General features: G+C 36.3%; 3 protein-coding genes across 11 annotated transcripts in view; 1 reads left to right on the forward strand and 2 right to left on the reverse strand.

The window, feature by feature from the left end:
- Window positions 1–4,942, reverse strand: part of LOC117333246 (unconventional myosin-XVIIIa-like) — a 135,720-nt gene extending 130,778 nt beyond the window's left edge. For all 3 annotated transcript variants that reach the window (XM_033892452.1, XM_033892450.1, XM_033892451.1), the window contains exon 1: window positions 3,434–4,942. In XM_033892452.1, coding sequence (XP_033748343.1) covers window positions 3,434–4,468 — 1,035 coding nt within the window. In that variant the 5' untranslated portion in view covers window positions 4,469–4,942. The remainder of the gene's footprint in view (window positions 1–3,433) is intronic.
- A 355-nt stretch (window positions 4,943–5,297) lies between these two features.
- On the forward strand, window positions 5,298–9,853 carry LOC117333247 (nicotinate-nucleotide pyrophosphorylase [carboxylating]-like). Its single transcript, XM_033892455.1, has 3 exons — window positions 5,298–6,074; window positions 6,808–6,939; window positions 7,722–9,853. The coding sequence occupies exons 1-3, from the start codon at window positions 5,496–5,498 to the stop codon at window positions 7,941–7,943; spliced, it is 933 nt and encodes a 310-aa protein (XP_033748346.1). The 5' UTR covers window positions 5,298–5,495; the 3' UTR covers window positions 7,944–9,853.
- A 2,889-nt stretch (window positions 9,854–12,742) lies between these two features.
- LOC117333248 (ataxin-2-like protein) overlaps window positions 12,743–21,987 on the reverse strand; it is a 47,368-nt gene continuing 38,123 nt past the window's right edge. For 3 of the 7 annotated variants that reach the window (XM_033892461.1, XM_033892463.1, XM_033892457.1), the window contains 5 exons: window positions 20,705–21,268; window positions 19,006–19,107; window positions 18,536–18,577; window positions 16,445–16,532; window positions 12,752–13,113 (listed from right to left, as the gene is read on the reverse strand). In XM_033892461.1, coding sequence (XP_033748352.1) covers window positions 16,477–16,532; window positions 18,536–18,577; window positions 19,006–19,107; window positions 20,705–21,268 — 764 coding nt within the window. In that variant the 3' untranslated portion in view covers window positions 12,752–13,113; window positions 16,445–16,476. Of the gene's footprint in view, window positions 13,114–16,444; window positions 16,533–18,535; window positions 18,578–19,005; window positions 19,108–20,704; window positions 21,269–21,987 lie in introns of all 7 variants that reach the window. The other 4 variants (XM_033892456.1, XM_033892460.1, XM_033892462.1 and 1 more) reach the window with 4 other exon arrangements.

Raw genomic sequence — 21,987 nt, forward strand, 5'->3', positions numbered from 1 at the left:
GTCAAACTGTTTTATTTTTGCTACTTGACTCTCCATGTAAAAGTAATTAAATGTGTTTGACTATTTCCCAGGAAAACTGCTAAAAAATCATAACAAGCTGGTCAACAGCCAAAACTAGTGATTGACTTGGAACATTCCAACGTGCCTAAGCATTCAAATGATTATAGCATCTTTCTGATCGTGATTTCCAATGTAAACTGTATGGCAACTTAAAGATGGTTTGAATTAAAGCTTCTTGTTTCTTCAGACAATGATGATTTAATAGCTATGGTAACTTCTGGTTATGTATAGTTACCTCCCTTTAATAAGTAACTGCCCCGTGTAATTGTATCAGTAGCCCCTTGTTTAATTAACATATTCTGTCGGTCTTCAATGATAATATTCTCACAGTTATACCATATATATCTGAGTAAGATTTTGTTCTAGCTGTTTCTGGGTATAGCTGACTGGGTAGTGAAACCATCCACTAGACGTCTAAAGTACAGAGTTACCTAGAGGTGTAAGTAATGACAGGACCCCAGACCACTTTATGGCTCTGTCAGTGTTGACCCCTCGAGGCCGACATCACTATATAGGGTGGTCATTCAATAATGACCACACCACTAATAGGTGATCGTGTTTGGAGATGGTTCCCTAGGGCTGAAATAATAAAAGTGTGAAAATACTATCACTGATGATATGAGCCAGATAGGGACACATATATTTGGACAGTAAATACTATATATGTGTATTTAAAGGACTATATATTGCAATCTGGGTGGGAACAGTATCTACCTAATATCATTTGGCAATAAATGTCCATGTCTGAATTATAGAAGGACTTTGATAGCGATTGTTTCTGTGGAACAGATACCAGAAAATTGCCAAAATCCAATAAGATGAATCATTGAACATTACTACATACCTATAACACTGATCACTGTTTGAACAGATTTTTACACATATCCTATATTGTGTATATCAATTTGAAGAATGTTTTCATTGAGGATAAAGTCTCAACAGTCACCTGAATCCATTTAATCTCCATGGCTCAGTTGTATGAGTGTCCTTTATAAAGAGTAATAAATAAAATTGGTTACAATCTGTCACTTTAAAAGAACTTTAGACAATCACTCTACATGATAAGTTTGTTACAATCAGTAACATTTACAAATTCATCTATGGAAAGGGAAGACTAATTTCTTTCCTTACCAAATATTTGTAACACTTTATATAAAAAATTAGATGTTGCTATCATTTGTTGGCCGATCATCAATTATGAGTCAAAATTAATTAACTGGTAATAATTCTAGCAACATCAATCATAAAATACACTAATTTAACAGTTAAAAATCATCCTGAATTTTTCCATATTCTAGAATCGCTCTAAGTCGTTTGGTTTCTTCATAACTTATCATGTGATGGGGCCTTGCAGACACTTTAATAGCAGCCTACCCTATATAGCATTCAAGCATATCAACTGACCCGAACTGTCCAAACGGCAACAATTTGCATGATCATCCTGGTACAAGTTCTTTGAAAGATTGGCATTACTTTGGGATCAACAGTTCTTTTACTTCTTGATTATGATAAAACAAACAGAAATAATAGTACATAAATGTTGTATTTAACCTAAGAATAGTTTTCACAAAATTTACAATCAGGTAGCAAAATTTGATTATAATCGATAGTTGATCGGAAGAGGTCATCCAATTGTTCTCATTATTGGATTACAAAAATCTCATCCGATTCCCATTGCTAGTTGATATCAAGAGAGAAAATTAGTTATAACCAACAAAGCTAAATAAAATATCAATAGGATACCATTCCACTTCCAGTGTCATTACACTCAACAGACTTTATATACCAAACCTCACTCCCTGATCTGATCATCAACTCTCCCAGTGAACCTGTGGCTGGTATCTAACATTCAAGTCAATAAATAGTTTTATTTTTATCACTCTGATGTCAGTGTCTGTTTTGATCTGGAGGCTCAATGATATGCTGTCTATTTATATAGCAGTCATATAAATATTACAGATACATCATAAACATGGCGTCTAACACACACCCAAAATAACCCACAACTTTAACCATTACAAAGAGGATTTTATGTGGTAGTATATCGTAAATCCTTATCAACTACAGTATATGTTAGGTACATGTGTACTGATAAACTTCTAGTTCCTACATCAACATTTTATCCTACCCTACTAATTTACTGCTTCAACACAGTACAATGGAGTTACACTGTAAAACTTTGAAAATTTCATGCAAGATATTTCTCATATTAGTAAAAAAAAAATCAGTAAACTGCTCCAAATTCTTGAAGAAGCGATGTAATTTCATTATAAAAGATTCAACAGGTGACTAATCAATGTAAAAACTATTCTACAGAATCTGGTAAGACCAGTATAAATCATTAACATCACGGTCTTAATGCACATTCTATGTGATATATCACTTCAAAATACTCTGTCTTGGTGGCTGAATTAAGGAAATTAGATCTAGACAAGAAATCAATGTTGTGATAAGAACATTATTTCCTGGTATTTATGCTATGGACAATTAACAGGCAACTGATGAATAACTGTTATAGCTTGCTTCTCTTCTTAACTACTTCCTGTTTTATTCATACGATGGTCAGTCAAAACTTTGGTTAACAAACATTTACTGGTTTAGTTCCTTTTGTTGATTCTCACTGTAAATAAATCTTATTCTAAACTTCAGGAAAGAAGAAATGGTACCTAATATTGTATAATGTGAAAAAAAATCCATGACAAGTGTTGTTCTATAGTACTATCAAGGCTTTTTTCTTACTGGTTTGGATGGGGCCTTTTTGTCTCATTTTGGAAAGGAAATAGGTGAATTGGGAAAGATTTTTTTCTGGAGTAAAATGCAAATTTGGGGAATTTTCGCTTAAATATGAAATAACTTCAATTGGGAATGCCAGCAGAAAAAGCCTTGACCATAAATTCAACAACTCTGCCCTACTAAGTAACTCTTAATGATATAAGTATCCCATTTGTTTGTCAACTCAGTAAGCCTGAAAGCTTTTAACCAATTTAGTTACACATTATTTAATTTATTACAATGTTTATCACTTGGTACACCCTAGCAGTACTGTTTATATGAATATCTCTGGCTGTGTCTATACCTGGTCGACAGCTTGTGACACCTGGTCATCACGTCATAATCAATAGTTTTGTATCGTAGGTAGCTCAATGTAATCTTACCGTGATATTGATCTCATCAGATCAAATATTGTTACTGTGATGTCATTCTGTATTGTTAGGACAGGGTCGTGCAGCACCAAGGCAACATGTTATGCATTAATTCAATCATAAAACTATCAAATGGACTCATGTAAATAAAACCTGGGCATCTTTACAGCGAGGATAATTCAGGGCCTGGTTGAAAGTTCTCGTCTGAAGGGTTTTAAGAATGTACTCACCCCTTTCTTATGTCGAAAGCTGCCACTTCTCTTCAGTGTCCCTCCTTTGATCACTTCATCCTGTACCTCGATTGTCCCACCATCAGGCGCTGGACGGACACTGAGCTCGATCAGTTCCTGGATTGGCTGTACCTTGACTGATAGAGACTCATCCGATGATTTAATCAACTCAACAATTTCTTCTCGGCTAGTGTTTTCAACATTAGTGCCATTGACCTCAATGAGTTTGTCTCCCGGGATAAGTCCTGTTTGTAAGTTACGCACACCACTCCCAGGCTCAGCGAAAATAACGGTGTGTCTCGTTTCCTGGTTGTCACCCCCTCCTTTATCTACCAGCACAGCCTTTCTGAGAGTAAATCCGAAATCTCCAGCAGGCTGTCTCTTAAGAACTAGCTCCCGGATTCTCGGGGGCTGAGGAGGAATTATAGAAGGCAGTCTTAGCTTGGATTTATAGGACTTTTCTGGTTCTTTAGGTGGTTCCTGAACGGGTACATTTTCATAAGTCTGTTCATTGCCGTTGTTTACGATATGTGCTGTCAGCTGATTCAATCTTGTATTTTCTTTTAATATGATTGAGCTATCTATATCCTCTGCTATAGGCCCAGAATGTTTGGGCTTTAAGATACTCCTTGGTTTTGGTGAAGGTTTAGGTTTATCTGCTGCACCTTTACTTGGTACTCGCTCTGGTTTATTTAAGTCACGAATGTCAAATTTTCTATCCTTGGGTGGTATCTCTCGTACTGGACTTGGCCGTCCTGAGCTCAGACTGCTGTCACTGCTATCTCTGGGCACACCATCAGGAGAAGTTGCCCCCTTAACACTGCCAGATTTCCTTGAACGATCTCGGTCACTAAATCTCCGGAAAACACCTTTCTTTACCTCATCAAGTCGTTTCAAATCATCTTGTGTCATTGGCTCTCTTTCTTTACCTTTCTTCTCCTTGTCCTTTTTGTCTTTCTTTTCTTTCTTTTTGTCATCTTTCTCCCTTTTCTCTTTATCTTTCTGGTCTTTATCTTTTTTCATAAAACTAAACATGTTTGTGTTCTATGCTAGATAGTAATAAAAGGGTTGTTTATATTTATTGTTCAGTTTTAAATTACAAGCACTGTTAGGGTACTTGTCAGTTGTGAAGATAAAGTACGCCAACTTGCTATTTTATATATATCCAGGATTTCAACACATGGTAATGCAGAGGTGTATGTATCACTGTCTTCTGGCAATGGACATCTATGACACAATATACATTATCTCGTACAGTGACCGCTACGAAAGGAGATCGAGTTCAGAGAGGACCCCGCCTTCTCAAACCTACTTTCGTTTCCAACAGCGAACAATGCTTCCAGGCTAAGAAAATCCAAAATGTACACACGGAGCATAAGGAATCAAAATAAGTCGTTGTCAACAATTCTTCATGTCCCGTTTAAATGTCCCTACCAGGGCTTACCTTCTTCCTGTTTCCATCGACCAGCCGCACACCATCCAAAATGGTGACTATTCAGGAAATAAACTCGACCTGCTTCCGGTTGAAATTGAGGGGGCATCTCAAAACCAAAGACCTAGCAATTAGGCCTATGTTTTCTTTTGACAGGCTTCAGTTTCATTTTAATCTTTAAATGATAAAACGTCAAATAGAGAGCATAGGCTTAAATAGTCAGATTTTTTTTACATTACTGCAGATTATGAGGTATTGTTAACATAATAGATAAATAAGGTATAACATTATGTGGAAACATAATGACTCTTAAATGGAACAGGTTAAAACACTTCGGCTTAACAGGCGAAATTTTTCAACAATTTTCATGAATATTAATTTAGATAAGATAATCTTATTAATATGCGTATGAAATAAATTTTTTACATTAAATTTCGTTTCGCAGTTTTTCATATTCAGTTAAATGTATTGGTTCAATGCAAAAGAGTGAACAGTTTAGAAACATTCCGAAAACCGAAATTGGTAAACATTCTGATCACTTTCCATGCGGTTGCTACAACTGTCCTTGTATAATAGACCTACATCCTTTACTTATATGGTGATTTAGAGATTTTGAAATAGTTAAGTACCATGTCAGCTGCAGATTCCGTTTTAAATGGAATCTACAGACCTAACCTGGCCCACATTCTCCACCCGGTAACCCTACAGCACATGGTTCGAGAGTGGCTGAAGGAAGACGCCCCTAATTTTGACTATGGGGGATTTGTGGTTGGCGAGAAGGAGGAGACTGCAGTATTGTTAGTGAAAAGTGCCGGGGTCCTAGCTGGTAAACCTTTCTTTGATGCATTGTTTAAGGAGCTTGACTGCACTGTGACCTGGAGCAGCCAGGAGGGTGACTATGTGGAACCGGTAAGCAGAGTGGCCACTGTAACGGGCAAGGTGAGACAACTCTTGTTGGGAGAAAGAGTGGCCCTCAACTGCCTGTCCAGAGCAAGTGGTATTGCCAGTGCTGCAAGACGAATGCGTAAGATTGCAGAAACTGCAGGATGGTCTGGAGAAATCGCAGGAACACGGAAAACAACACCTGGCTTTCGACTAGTGGAAAAATATTCTCTTCTAGTTGGGGGAGTGTCTACACATCGGTATGACTTATCTTCAATGATAATGCTAAAAGACAACCATATATGGACTGCAGGAAACATAACAAAGGTAGAGGTTATTCACAAGCAAGAGTTTGTTCAAATTAGCTTATTGATAATGTAGCGATACTTGGTCTCTTTGATTGCTGGCGGCCAAGTTGCTCAATTAGTTCCAGAATATGTCTAAAGATCCCGTGTTCAAGTATGGGTGTGTGAATGATCATTGCATTCAATCGTTTGAGTCTGTTACAATTAACAATTACAATGCCAGTGATGAAACATGTATGTACAGCTATCAGTGGCTTAGGTTTACGATAAGGGATGCTCTACCCATTGAGCTACCTAGTCGCCGCCGTTCATCCCAGTCCAGTTCCGTTATAGTTAATCAAAGGGTATTTGAGGGAGAGTAGGATACTGTAAGTATGTGGTATCAAGTATAAATGAGAAAGTGACCAAAGGTAGTGTTGTTAGTCAGATATCAGTTGTCTTTGGGTTTATACCAATATCTCTTGATATCAAGGATATATATATACATAAACATATAATTTCAAACCACCAGAATTAGCTACCAAGCCCCACTCCAATTAATCCAGCCACCTCTGATCCATGGCCAGTTAGTGGAATGACTGGATTAAAGAAGCAGATTTTTGACAGGATTATTTCCCCTGAATCTTTGTTTACTACATATTATGTAAACGTACAAGCAAATTTACCAATGCCTACATATACCCATTGGTATGTCTAAGGTCATAATCAAATTTGTAATACCGTTTTGGTAGATTACATTTGTCTTTTGTTTTCAGGCTGTGAGTGATGCTCGTGTTGTCGGGGGATTCTCCACAAAAGTGGAGGTTGAGTGTCGATCAGTCAAGGATGCAGTAGAAGCTGCAGAGGCTGGAAGTGATGTTGTGATGCTGGATAACTTCTCTCCAGAGGTAGGCTCTCATTTGGTAGTAAAAAAATTATCATGAAACTGGAAGATTAGCAGCCACGTTTAGATGAAACCCTAATAAAAAACTTTTTTGTTTGTTACTTTTACAATTTTTTCAAAGGAAAGTTTCAAGATGCTACATCTCCGATAAAGAGTAACTATTATTATCTGTTATATTGTATATTTTGATATAGACCAAAAGATACATACATTAAACTATTACGATCATCCATCTCTACAACATTTGAATTTAAAAATCAAGTGAATATTGCAGAAAGTAATCAATTGCCTCCCAAAGAAATACTATCATGCTCTGCCTCTATTATTGTATGTACCAATTATATATAATATTTTCTGGACATGCCCCCCCCCCCCCCCAATTTAAGATATACATATTTCTATAGCATGGGTGCCATTTTATGCATATTTTGAGAAGTGATGTAAGCACAACATAACAACTTTGATTTATAATCAATGGTGTATGTATTGATATATAATTTTTTTCCCTTTTATAATACATCCTGATATATATATTTTTTTCTTTTATAATACATGTATCCTAATAGCTCAAGTATTGGTGTGCATACTGGATCATTGTTTGTTTTTTATGAAGTATCTACAAAATCTTGTATCATGCATGAAACTAATGAAACCTCAAAACTGCAGAATACAATTACACAATCATTTCCTGTCGCACAGTATTATTTAACTATCTACATTAATGGTACATAATTAAGTAGCCTTACCTTGATAATACCTACATATATTCCCATTTCATTATTGAAGGCCATACCTTCTGCAGCCAAACAGCTAAAGGAGAAGTTCCCAAACTTGATTGTGGAGGCAAGTGGTGGAATAACAGAGACGACTCTTCTGTCTTACCTGGATAAACATATAGATGTGGTGTCACTTAGTCGACTTACACAGGGCTACGAAACTGTGGACTTCTCACTGAAGATCTTAAAGGATGGTGTGGACCCTAGAAACTTGCAAGTGGAAACTGCATAGTATGTGTAATGTTGAATCAATGATTCATGGCAACCAGCATCACTGGACGTTACTTTCCTTGCCTATTTCTGGATGTATATACTGTAAAAGTCCCTCCTTAAAAATTGCTGGACGTAAAGTCGTTATACGACAGTCCCTCCTTAAAAATAGCTGGACGTTTTACGACAGTCCCTCCTTAAAACTTCGCTGGACATAACATGACAAATCTTTTTTTGGATTTGCTGGACATCACAGAAGTCTTTCTTCAACCTCTGCTGGATGTTATATCACAGTATCTCCTTGACCACAGCTGGACGTTCAATGGCAATCTCCTTGACCTTGCTGTACGTTACAGATGTTTCGCCTTTACTATAGCTGGACATCACACGAGTCTCTCCTTGACCATAACTGAAAGTTATACAAGTCTCTCCTTGACAATAGCTGCATGTTACATGACAATCTCTCCTTGACCTTACATGACAGTGTGTCTTTGACCATAGCTGGACATTACTTGTCTTTGACCATAGCTGGACATTACATGACCATCATTTGATGTTAGACAAGTGAAATCAATGATTGCGAAAGCTCACCGGTGGCAGCAATCATACTATGTATTCATTTTGAAATTGTATGTTACATAATATCACTCCTAGACCTCTAATGAAAATATAAACCAAATAAAAAGGGTGTGGATTTACAAGCTTTCCAAAACTTACCCCAAAATCTGTTAAAAGTGGCTTTTGTGGTGCCAAAGTCCACAAAATGGTAAAAAGCGAAAAAATCACAAATTCTTTCTGCATGATTTTGCCGTAACATCACTCCTAGACCTCTAATGAATGTATAAACCAAATTAGAAGGGTGTAAGGTGTATACTTTTCGACTTGGAAGCTTTCCAAAAACTGATCCCAAAAACCGGTGAGCTAAAAACAGTTTCTCCTTGACCATCACTGGAAGTTACACGACTTTCTCCCCTTGACCATCACTGGAAGTTACACGACTTTCTCCCCTTGACCATCACTGGAAGGTACATGACTTTCTCCCCTTGACCATCACTGGAAGTTACACGACTTTCTCCCCTTGACCATCACTGTAATATTTCTTAAATCAGACCTTGTACAATTGTTTCACATCTATGTAACGAAGAGTAACATGGGGTAGAACAATAAGTGCCGTTCGAATGCCATGAAAGAAGATTTGCATCACCTTACAAGAAGGTGGCATGCTATAATTCTCACCTTTCATTACAGGGTCAATTTATGGCGCCATACCATCATACTCCTGTCAAATTTGACGGCCAAAACAATCCTGCAATTTTCTTAGAGTCCAGTAGTTCATTCATTTAAAACATTTTAAGAAGTTCATGTGGCATAGATTTGGTCACCTGTCAGGGGAATTTTGATGAAGTTCTTGAAAAATTGTAAAATTATCAAAGCTCTCTAGCTATAGGAATATTTCCTTCCAGTTCAAGTTCAAGACACTGTTTACTTATACATATTTACATTTTAGTGGCAAAGCCAAGATATAAACTAAGTAAAAGGATTTGCAGTCTATGTGCAGCATAATTGACACCCAAAACGTGACATCAATCCATGCCGCGCATGAATATATTCACCCTACCGGAACTACTTGTAACTAACGTTAACAATCATGCCTCATCATCATGTAAAAAAAGCCTAGAACTACGTCGTTTTTCTATGTTAATTAAAAAGTATCAAAAAGAAATTTTATACAATATTGTTACACAAATAATTAAAAGAATGGAACAGACTGTTTTTTTTCCCGTATTATTTCAATGCACTTTTTTGTTTGCTAATCTGCACCTGACAAATGAATTTTGAAAAAATAGGCTGTTCCATTTGTCGAACCCCATTGACAAAGTCGCTGAATATAACCATTTTTTATGCTAACTCAATTTTTATTTTCAAAAATAACAAAAAAATATGTCGAGAATGTAAATACAAGAGGCCCAGAGGGCCTGTATTGCTCACTTGGTTTATTTGAGCAAACAAAAATAATGTTCATGTTATACAAATGTATTTGTTAATGTCTAACAATGCTACATTGTAAATGTATGATTATGGGCTGAAGATCTCAACTGCTTCAAAGATATAATCTAGAAACGAAGTCAAGATTCAACATGATTGTGTTTAAAGACACCAATTAAGTCCCTTGGGGTGGGGAAAGACCCCTGGGCTTATTTTTACATCAGGATTGTGTTCATCTTTTGATCTTAATTGTTTCAAAAATGCAATAAGTCCTTTATAGCAATATAGTCAAATTAATCCCTTTTGCCCCGCCCTTCAGGCCCCTAGGGGATTCAGCCCCATCATGTATAAATTTTAATCCCACCTACCTAGGGATGCTACTGCTAGAAATACCAATGTCATGCATTGCTTAGGTCCAGAGAAGAAGTTGTTAATATCAATATTGCAAAATGGACCCCTTTTGGCCCCGCCCTCAGGCCCCTGCAGGGTCAGCTTCATCATTTGTATAAATTTTAATCCCAGCCACCTAGTGATGCTACCACTTAAATATCAATGTCATACATTGCTTAGGTCCAGAGAAGAAGTCGTTAATATCAATATTGCCAAATGGACCCCTTTTGGCCCCTGCCCCTAAGGCCCCTGGGGGGTCAGCCCCATCATATGTATAAATTTGAATCCCACCCACCTAGGGATGCTTCCTACCAAATTTGGTTAAATTCTGATCAGTGGTTCACAAGAAGAAGTCAATTGTGTTGATGGACGGACGGACGCCCGACGCCACGGTATGGCATAAGCTCACCTTGGTCCTTTGGACCAGGTGAGCTAATAAGCATTAAACTGTCTTTTTTGCAAACAAACGTGTCATATTGTGCTAGTGCACAATATGACATTTGTTTGCAAAGCTCTGGCATCTATATCGACCAGACACCAAAAGACAGTTTAATGCTTATATTTACTCAGTTCAAAAACAACAGTACCAACACGATATGTAGTGGCTTAACAAACAAATGGCTCAATAAATTTAACCTACCAGTAAAAGGACTAGTTCAGCTGAATTTTGCCCACATTTTGAAGAAGCAATATTTTTTTTATATATGTATATTTTTTGTATTTGCAATGTAATAAGCAATACCATCCATGTTCATGATTCCAGTAGCCATGGTTATGTAAGTGCCTTCAAGGTAGACCGCAATAAGGCACAACTTTAGCTGCTTTTTTGCAGAAGCAATTTCATATTTTAAGTTTTCAAAATTATCTCCCTTTGTTAACTTCAGTTTAAAGAATTGAATTCAACATCTGTTGTTGTTTTTTATTGTCACCATGTGTTGCTACCTGTAACTTTTCTTCCAAAATATTGTAATGCCTGAATGCTTAGATGAAGATCAGACACAATATTGTAATGCATGAATGATTACATGGAAATCAGACTTATATATTACGAAATATATTGAGGGCAATTAATTTAAGAATAGCATAGTTATATTTGTAAAGCATGCAATTGTTTAAATTTTAGTTACTCAGGAATTTCCATCTGATGTTATAAACATTGTGCATGTATTACGAAGCAAGAAGTACTGGTAATATAGGGCCTTTTTAAACCTTCACAAACATTAGAGTTGGTTTATATTACAGTATTTACCTCGTGACTTTGTCCATACCATAAGATTTCCAGAGCATGAATTGTGTATTTCAGACTTACTGTGATGTAGATACAATGTATATCAAAAGGAGGTTGTGGTAGTGTGGTAAAGGTTTACTGAAAGCATGAATTGTGTATTTCAGACATATCAAAAGGAGGTTATGTATTGTGGTAAAGGTTTACTGAAAGCAGGAACTGTACATTTCAGACTTATGCTGTTTTTGGGTTTATAGGCAAAAAATACTGATGCAAGGAACGTGAATAAATCGGTGATAAGCAGCGATGTACAATGTATTTCTGAAAATGTTTGCAAGTTCAGGAGGAGCTAATTGAACATATCTTTTATTCCAAGTGTTTTGTTAATTATGTTGAATGAAGATGTTTTTGTTTTTTTTTCTTTTTAAGCATTTCTTTAGAAGCATTTTTGAGCTCTCTATATACACTTATGTATATTTTTATTTATATATACCATACTTTGTATGCAATAGGAACATGTACCTTTGAAAAAATAAATATATAATTTGTAGTGTTGTGATTTGTACTGGTTATACAATACATACTTCATATGCGACATCAGATGGACATCAGATGGTCAGCATGTGTTATTTCGTGAATTAAAGCCGACATCTTTTGTCACTTTTCATATTTTAAGATCTGCTTGAATTTCTCCCTATATTTGAATTCCTTCCTACAGCGGTAACCAATCTATTGAAATCTGTTGTGTACAAAACCTGTATGCCCTGTATTAAAAGTCATGTAATTTGAATCAAGTACGCTATACGTACTGAAATCATCTCTCTTTGTATTAGTACCTTTCCTCTTCTAGAATGTACAAAAATGAATGACCTGTTAAGTGTAACACTGAACTTGCTGTCCCTAACTAACCAAAGATATTTAATGCAATAGTGCTATATTACTGGCCACATTTACTCTTGTACATATTTATCTTTATTTCCAGAGTCCTCCTGTAGGATATACATTATACTGATATAGCCCTAATTTGCAGTTGCTGTGTGGAAATGGGATTTATTCATTACAACTGACAAAAACTCATCAAGACAAGACTTTCAATGTACTAAGTGACAGGTCATTCTTCTCTTAAAATTTCATATTTCTCGACAGAAAAATCAACACATCAAGATAGGTTTCTTTTTTTATTATTTTTTTTAAGTCTTTTTTTTGGTCTTTTTTTAAAGTTTTTTTTCTTTTAGTTTTTTAAGTCTTTTTTTTTTATTGCCTACAAAAAGTCGCCTCCGATTCCTGTTAAAATTTACTTTCTGCAATAGGCAGTTTTTTATTGTCCACAGGTTTGTCGTTAACTCCATCATATCCTTTGAATTTGTCACAGCTGGCCAGCTGTGTACCACGATGGGCTGTATAACCATGATCTGGCTCTGTCGGCCTGCAATCATTGTTGTCTTTATGCTCCCTCACAATGATCGGAGCTGTACAGCCATTTTGCACATGGCTTTATATCTATCTTGTGTACGCTACTGGCTTCACGATGTGGTCAGTCTGTCCCCGGGGGACACTTGGTCACATTACAGCCGTGTCAACGTCGTCACACCTACAACACACAAGTTGGTTTCATCATTACAACATGTATATCTTCTGTAATAGCATTCCTTTATAACTTTATTTTGACAAGTGCAAAACTACAACACTGATAAATACAGACATAACATATTAAATACATAGACATAACATATTAGGGCACTCCATAAACTTCTGTTTTTATAGTATATATCTGTTCTTAAAACATTTAGGTCTTCTCAAATTCTTGGTCCTCTTACAATCAATAACAATCTTGATTTAGTTTTTTTCTGAATGAAGCAACAAGCAAAATCTATATGTACTGTATATGACCTAATAAGGGCGTCTGCCCTAATAAGTGTGCCCCTACCTTTTTCCAAGGAAAAAAACTTTGACCTAGTGTTAAAATGGGGTTCAAAAGTAGTAATTCATGTGTTCAATTTTCTTCAGCAAATTAAGTCACTGGAACACAAGTTTTCACCAAATTTTGTCTTCCTACAGATGTCGGTGCAAAGTGCACTCGAAACTAAACACACGTGTATACAAGTAACTTCAAATCTTTATTTGAAGATAAAGTAAAAGACTTCATTGTTGTTATTAACAAACTGTTGTTCAGAACAGAAAGCTAGTAAAAGACATTGTAAATCAATTATTAGGTCAAAGAAAACGATGTCTGATATGATCTGAGAAATCACCTGTGTCTATAAATAGAACACAAAAGAGTTCCATTTGAACATAAATGGTGGAACACATGTTCTCTGGTCTAAAGAACAGATGGCATGGTTTACAAGTTTACAGGAATATTCAAGTGGTGTTTAAGCTTAATATATGATAATGAATAAATATCTTCATCTGGAATATTTTACCTTCCACAGCCTTGGGTATTCTGCTATAAGGTATAGTCTGTTTCATAAAACTTCAGAATAACAAATCTTAATAAGGGCACCCCCACTGTCAATTACCCGCGCCCTGCGCCCTTATTAGGTCATATACGGTACTTGGGGCATCCTCTGCAGTTCTCAATTTGTTTCCAGATGTTATTGCAACACATTTCTAAAAAATTTTGATTTCTCAAGCTGAAAGATACTTGTTAGACATGTGTGAATCTACAGAAATGAAACATTGAACCACTATCTACTTTCTACTATCGAATGGCATGCATTTTATCAACATATTTAATCCAGTAACAAAATAAACAAGTGTTATACCTAACCTTGTGCAGATCTTATTTATTCAATATCAGAAATTTATTTTAATTTGGTGGTTATAGAAAAGGGTAGGAAAGATACAATTACTATATCACATTCTTGTTATTTATCTTTTTCTCTTGGTTCAGATAATTTTTCAGACAAGGCTTTCTTGGTAAGACAAGATACTGTATCATTAAATGTGTTAATAAATATAGATGGCTCAACCCTAAACAAGTAACTACATATTATTTTTTAAAAACTTTTTAACTAAAATGTGGTTAATGGTTTTAAATGGAAATGGTTGAACTAGATTAATGATTGTTTCTAAACAGTGTTATTAAACATAAAGGTTACTACATGGGAATGTCTTATAGACACAAACTCACAGTGATAACAAAATCATTACACATTACTATTTCCCTTAAATCTTGTGCTAAACACTGAAGGTCCTATTTACTAAAATCTAATACTAACTATTGTCATTACACTCAGAATATGTTGCACTAAAATCCTGTCTCTATGTTATATCTTTATAATATTGCATATCCACATAAGTGTATTGGGAAAACTGGAACTGAAGGGTCATTGGATCACTGATTACATGTACAGTAAAACTCACTTGTGTCTAACACGCTTGAATCAAATACATCGGATGAGTCGAATGTTTCGTTCGGTCCCGATTTTTTCCCTTCTTTATCTTAGTAAATTAAACACGGATGATTCGAACACTGCGGTTGTGTCGAATATATTTTGTGGTCCCTCCCTTCTAAACTATACCAAAATTTCTATTTTTGTGTCAAACATCAAAGGCGTCATGCTTTCTCAGGTAAAATTTGCTGACATCGGCCTGATTGACCAAGTGTGACCGATCAGCCGTAACAGTGTTATCAGAGCCTATTGTTAGTTTCCGACTGTCGGTCGCACATCATCCTATTGTTTATACAGGTAAAGTAGAACGTTAGGGTATACATAACTTAGAATAAAATGTACACGTTTTAGTCTACAAACCATAACATCATGACCTACTGTGTTCTGTTTACTGTTTTGTTACACATATCCGCCAAAAAATTTAAGGAAAAAATAAACGATAAATTACATACAAAATGTATCTTGCACCCGAAAAATGCACAGTAAAAATACTGTCATTGATTTATTTATCTATGCCTAAATTCTGAATACACCGATGCGATAGTAACAATAATAGTATGCGGGATTGTTTTAATCTGTACAAAACATCATGGCAATGCATAATCATGCAGCCGATAAATACTGATCGCGGCCTTCACCTTTTACAAAATCTGCACGCGTACTGTTGATCAAATTTTCTTGAACTGTTTATTGTTTAATTGTAAAACAATATAAACGGATTTTAAGAGAAATAATGTGAGTACAATATATACATATAAACGAATAATTGTTATCATTTTTGTACAATTAATTTCTTTGTTATTATTTATTGCTTATTTTCGACCATATTATCAAGCATGTGTTCGGCATATAGCTGATGGTACTCGTATATTTTGTCTCCATATTCAATCGGACACGGATAAGTCGAACCATCGGATAAGTAGAATATTTTGCTTGGTCCCGTCGACTTCGACTTATCTGAGTTTTACTGTATATGTGAAGTCTACTGGGTAAATATACGATTGTGTATGCTGTTCACTATATAGTTTCTGCTTGGATCACAATTTCATTTCATCATATGAAATCCTAACTCTTGCGTAATATTGCTTTAAAGTTCAGGCTGTTTCTTTTCTTTGAGTTTAGTGTTTTTATTAGCTTTAATGGGAAGTATGGTTGATAAACAATTGGCCTGAATATCTTATTTCAATAAAGTTTTTTACAGGTATAACTTCACAATATCATCAATTAGGGACACAGAATTTGTTCTTAACAAAGTTTACAATTTATCATTAATTTGGGACAAAGAATTTATTCTAGGTAAACATAACAATTTTTCATCTGGGGGGGGGGGGGGGGGGGGGGGGGGGGGGGACACACACAAACCTGTTATTGATAAAAATATTACATAATTCATCATTAATATGCTCTATAATACAATCAACATTTTTACAGAAAACTGTAAAAATGCTGTGGACAGAGTGTAGCAAGGTTCCATTAGACATGACAACATCAAGCACAAGCCAGATCATGCTGTTACTGGGTACTTACACACAAATTAACACACTATTAAATGGTCCTGTTTAATGGTTTTGTGGATAGGACTGTACAGGACCTGGGGGACCTCCCTGTGAATGAACTGCAAAACAAAGGAAGCAGGCATAGATACAGGCAAGAAACAATACAGGGCTTACTCTGGCAACGGAATGCCTTGGTGAGCCCCGAGTAAAATGGGCAGGATAAAAAAAATAAACTCCACAGAAACACTTCTTCTTCTCTCATATCAGTAATATCTGCATTAACTCAAACAGAATAATCATTCCTAATCTCAGGTCTCATAATCGCTTCTATTTTGATGTCCAGTAAGACAGCAAGTACATTTAAATTCTATTGAATAGATAAACTATTTACTAGTCTTACATCTTTATAATTTTATAGATTTCCATGATAATAAAGTGCTATCATAGACGACATGCAATGGTAAGAGACAAAGGGACAAAATAACTGATTACCTATATAACTTAACATGCAAATGGGAAATGCATCTTCCATGCAAAAGCATGTTTAAGAGTTCCACATTAAACTATAGTCAATGTTTTGATGGGAATTTTTTTCAGAATGATAATATCAACCAGGAGAAAGGGGAATTTTTTTCAGTATGATAATGTCAACTAGGAGAAATACATTTGACAGACATGTCGATGAGAGATTTGAGTATTTCTGTGGAGTAAGTAAATTTAAGAGAAGCTGCAAAGTGAACACAATTGTCATCAGAATAAAAAAAAATAAAAATAATGCCTGGCATTATTGACATTATAGCAGTTGTTTGAATACTCAAGAAATCTGACAAAGCAATAAAACATAATAGCAAAGTTATCTTAAGCAGGTTTTAAAACACCATTAATTATAAATCTTGTAGCCAAGCAGGCATCATGTTGACTACAGAAATGTTTCAATGTAGAGCAAATAATACAGTTGATGTTGGATATCCTAAAATGATTTATTATGGTCAAAATAATATGTAGCCTACTACATGCACCAATGAAGCATGTACTTATCTGCCATGCAAATTATGATGTATTGCATGAATACTTTTATATATTCTATTGTCCGATACTGATATAGCGCATCACTGAAATATACACAAGCTAACTATATAGCAATAAAGTGACCAACTACAGTGTATGATTATACACTCCTACTTGTCTAGGTGGAGTTACTACCCCTTTGTTCTATAAAATCTTCAAGTTTGGATAAATTTTCTACTTGTAATACAACAGCTGAAATGTTTTGAAAGTTCCTTTTTTCTCTCCTTAATGCGAGTTCATTATGTATGGTGAAAATTTTAGAAGTTGTGGTTAATTGTCAGTAACAAAATATATAATGTAAAAATATATGAAGATATACAAATATAAAACATGTAATTTTCTATCAATATAAAGATTTTGACAAATGTTTGAGTGGAGTAAACCACCCTAATTCCATGCAACTTGACCTGTTATGTGCAGGTCAGATTCAACAAGCATGCAGTAACTTGCAGAACTTGGTGATAAGGTAATGAGTCGGGCGACTACTGTTTGTGGGGAGCATGCTGGTTCAAAGTTTCACTCAAGGACCTCTATCAGCTTGTCACTGACGATGGGGCAACATACACTAGACAATAACACTATCCAATTAGGCTTCAAATAAATCTACTTAACAATTGAAAAACATGACTTTCCCATAAGACTAAGTGATAATCAAGAATGCCTTTCATAAAACTTGTGGACAAAAACTGTTCCCAAAGATTCAGATATGTACAAATTGTTATCATCCAAGATATGAAGAAATCACAAACATAAATGACATAGATCAGATAAACATAAGCAATACCATATCAATTCTTAATTCCTTTCTTTAGATTGTTTTCAAAACTCATCATCGATCACATATATCAAATGAAACCATAGTTTGTTTTATACTAAAATGGCATCACTCAGCCATAACACACACCACGTACAAAATAGCCTAGTATTAGTAGAGAACATTCTGAGGGGGAGCAGCGTGTCCAAACAGGTTCAACAATGAAAAGTATGGAAGTGTTTTACTGCAGTACAGGTTTCCATACATTTCATGATAAATGATGATGCAGTAACAATTTACCGGCTTTGTATATCCATGCCTTTCTTGCCAGGTGTACCGGTACTACAATTTATTTCAAAAAGAGCGGCGGCATTAAATACAGATTGTGTATGATGTCAACAGGCCTGGTGTCAAAACTCATAGAGGTCCTCCAGTGTACTTCTACTGTTAATCCTACTACTTAACATGTTATCAAAAGTTTCTCTGCTAACATTGCAGCATTCAAATCTCAAATATAAACTATCTTTCAGGAAAAAAGAAAAAAGAAGAAAAATCCTTAACATAATTTCCTATTTCTTAAAATGGTTTCTTGATGAGTCTCGACTTCAAGGTTATGACATGCAAATTATCTTTTATAATCATTAGATACTTCATGATTTCAATATAGCTTATCCTAATTTTGAGGAGCTGTAGTTTCACATGAGGCTTTTAGACACTAGTATTCCCTGAATCTGATTGTTGGTAGATATGTGTGGGGATGGGGAACCTACCTTGAGGGACAAAGGGCGGTATCTGTTGATGTAAGTTTGTGTGGTTATTGGCCTGCATGGTTGGCATCCCTGCGGCTTGGTAATTCATGTGTCCTGCTTGTCCTGTTCAGAACAAATATCACCATGTTAACAGAAAAATTTACTTCACAACAATGTATTTGTATCAAAACAGCAATTATGAAAGTGAAAGTAATTTTGTTAATATTGATCAAGACTTGAAGAATGCAGTCACTAAATATAGTTGCTATTTATTTCAAAAACATATTCGCTGATGTTATTTGACATTTTCGAGACAAGTACTGCTTTGAGGCAAATAGGGGTAGAAGGAACTTTACAATGTTTACTGTAAAAAAAAAATAAAACCCCATTAATAACAAGAGGCCCAGAGGGCCTGTATCGCTCACCTGGATTTCATGAGATATGAAACAAGAATGATGATTAAGTATATTTGTCACTGGTATTGCTATGTCAATATATCATAGGCATTTTATATGGGTAGGTAAGGATTTGATGTCAAAAAATGCATTAATCCATGTAATAAAATTAACTTTTGGCACAACCCCATAGGGATGCTACCACACAAATGTGAGTGATATCCATTGCTTAGTTTCAGAAAAGAAGTTGTTTAAACCAATTGACCCCTTTTGACCCCGCCTTCTGCACCCCAGGGGTAGTGAGGGTCAGTTCCTTCCTTTATAAAATTTTGAATCCCTACCCAAAAGGATGCTACCAGGCAAATATGAGCGATATCTCTTGCTTAGTTTCAAAGAAGAAGTTGTTCATATCAATTCAGCCAAATTAACCCCTCTTGGCCCCGCCCCTCAGCCTCACCATTTGTACAATTTTGAATCCTCACTCCATAGGGATGCTACCAGGTAAATATGAGTGATATCCATTGCTTAGTTTCAGAGCAGAAGTCGTTTATATCAATTCTGTAAAACTGACCCCTTTTGGCCCCGCCCCTCAGACCCCAGGGGGTCAGCCCCGTCATTTGTACAATTTCGAATTCCTACCCCAAGGTGATGCTACCAGTAAAATATGAGATATCCATTGTTTGGTTCCAGAGAAGAAGTCAATTATATGAATATAGCCCGATAGACCACATTTGGCCCCGCCCCTCACGCCCTTGGGGGGTTAGTCCCATCATTTGTACAATTTTAAATCCCAACCCCATAGTGATGCTACCAGGCAAATATGAGTGACAGGCATTGCTGTCACCGCCAAGGGTTCGTGGAGTGTAACGTAATCAGAAGCCTTGGCTAGCGAAGATGCTGGGGGGTCAGCCCCATCATTTGTACAATTTTGAATCCCCACCCCATAGTGATGCTACCAGGCAAATATGAGTGATAGCCATTGCTTGGTTTCAGAGAATAAGTCGTTTATATCAATAGCGCAAAAATGACCCCTTTTGGCCCCGCCCCAGAGGCCCCCAGGGGGTCAGCCCCATCATTTGTACAATTCTGAGTCCCCTACCCATAGGGATGCTTCTGACCAAATTTGGTCAAATTCTGATGTGTGGTTATGAAGAAGTCAATTGTTGACGGACGGATGACAGGCGGACGGACGACGGACGCAACGGTATGGCATAAGCTCACCTTGGTCCTTCGGACCAGGTGAGCTAATAATATAAGGACTTGGGTGACAAAAATCTGATTCACAGGTGTGTTTTTTTGTAACAACAAGTCTCATGAAAACTGACCTGCCATGTGATGTGGCACTGCATGCTGCTGGAACTGGTGGCCATGTGCCTGTTGCTGAGGCTGTTGGGAGTTCTGTTGTACTTGTGGGTTTGGCATCATCACGATTTGGGCCTGACTGTGCATGTGAGGTGACTGACCGGGCATGTTGTGGGAGGAATTACCAGAATTATGGCCTTGGTTTAGTCCATACGGCTGATTGTTCTGCTGGGCATGTGCATTTGCCGTGTGGGGGTAGTGGTATGGTGCATGTGGCATCGTGTGCATGGTCTGAGGGGAGGTGGGATTGTGGGGGCTAGCCTGCAGTGGAGGGTGTTGGATTCCCATCTGTGGATAGTTAGGGTGAGGTTGGGGGGTGCCTGAGGAAGGCGGGTGTCCTTGGTTGTGTGATTGGCCCGTTGGACCCTGTTGTTGGACCGGGCTGGGTGCCGGATGATGGGTGTTTGACTGAGGGTTCATCTGACCACCAGGCTGGTTCTGCTGCGGCCCCATGTGTGCAGGCTGTGGATGCTGTGTGTGTGAAAACTGATGAATGTGTGCTGGTACTGGCCCTGTAGGTGGGTTCACTGTAATAAAAGTATGTATAAATATAACAACATGGTAATGACAGAAAACAGTTGATGTAAGCCATTAAGATACAATTCACGATAATTAAGATACAACTCCATGAAAAGGGATCATATTAACAAATGTTACTTTGATAATTATTTCCAATTGTTTTCTGTCTTGTCGTATTAATGGAAATCTGAAACTTAAGACAAAAATTATGGCAATACGATTTCATAATCTGAAGAGTTTTGGCCAATATTACAAACATATTTAACAAGAGGCCCAATAAACCTGCATCGCTCATCTGTTATATTTACAACTGCTTACAAATAAAATTCAAAAGTGATCAAGGCTAAATGACTATAATTATGTAGGAAACTATAGCTGAAGACTAAATACCATTTTTCTACAACTGAATATTACTTGTTGAAAATTCTATGAATTCTTATAATCAAGGGCCAGTTGAAACTTAAAAGGTAATTTTTAGTAATTTTAGTAAATACACATCCTATCCTGCTACAGAATTTAGATAACCTTACTCTAGGACTGAATGACTTAAAGACAGACTGGACTCATTTTATTCATCCAGAACTTTATCCCCGATACCAGCCAAATATGGGTATCGTTTCACAAAGCTTCATAACTTACACATTTTGTGTAAGTCATATTTACAAATTACTAAGAGTTTCACAAAAATTTTATAACTTACGAAACTTGGGAATTTTAAATCGTATGC

The sequence above is a fragment of the Pecten maximus genome, chromosome 8, assembly GCF_902652985.1.
Source record: "Pecten maximus chromosome 8, xPecMax1.1, whole genome shotgun sequence".
Classification (NCBI taxonomy): Eukaryota; Metazoa; Mollusca; class Bivalvia; order Pectinida; family Pectinidae; genus Pecten; species Pecten maximus.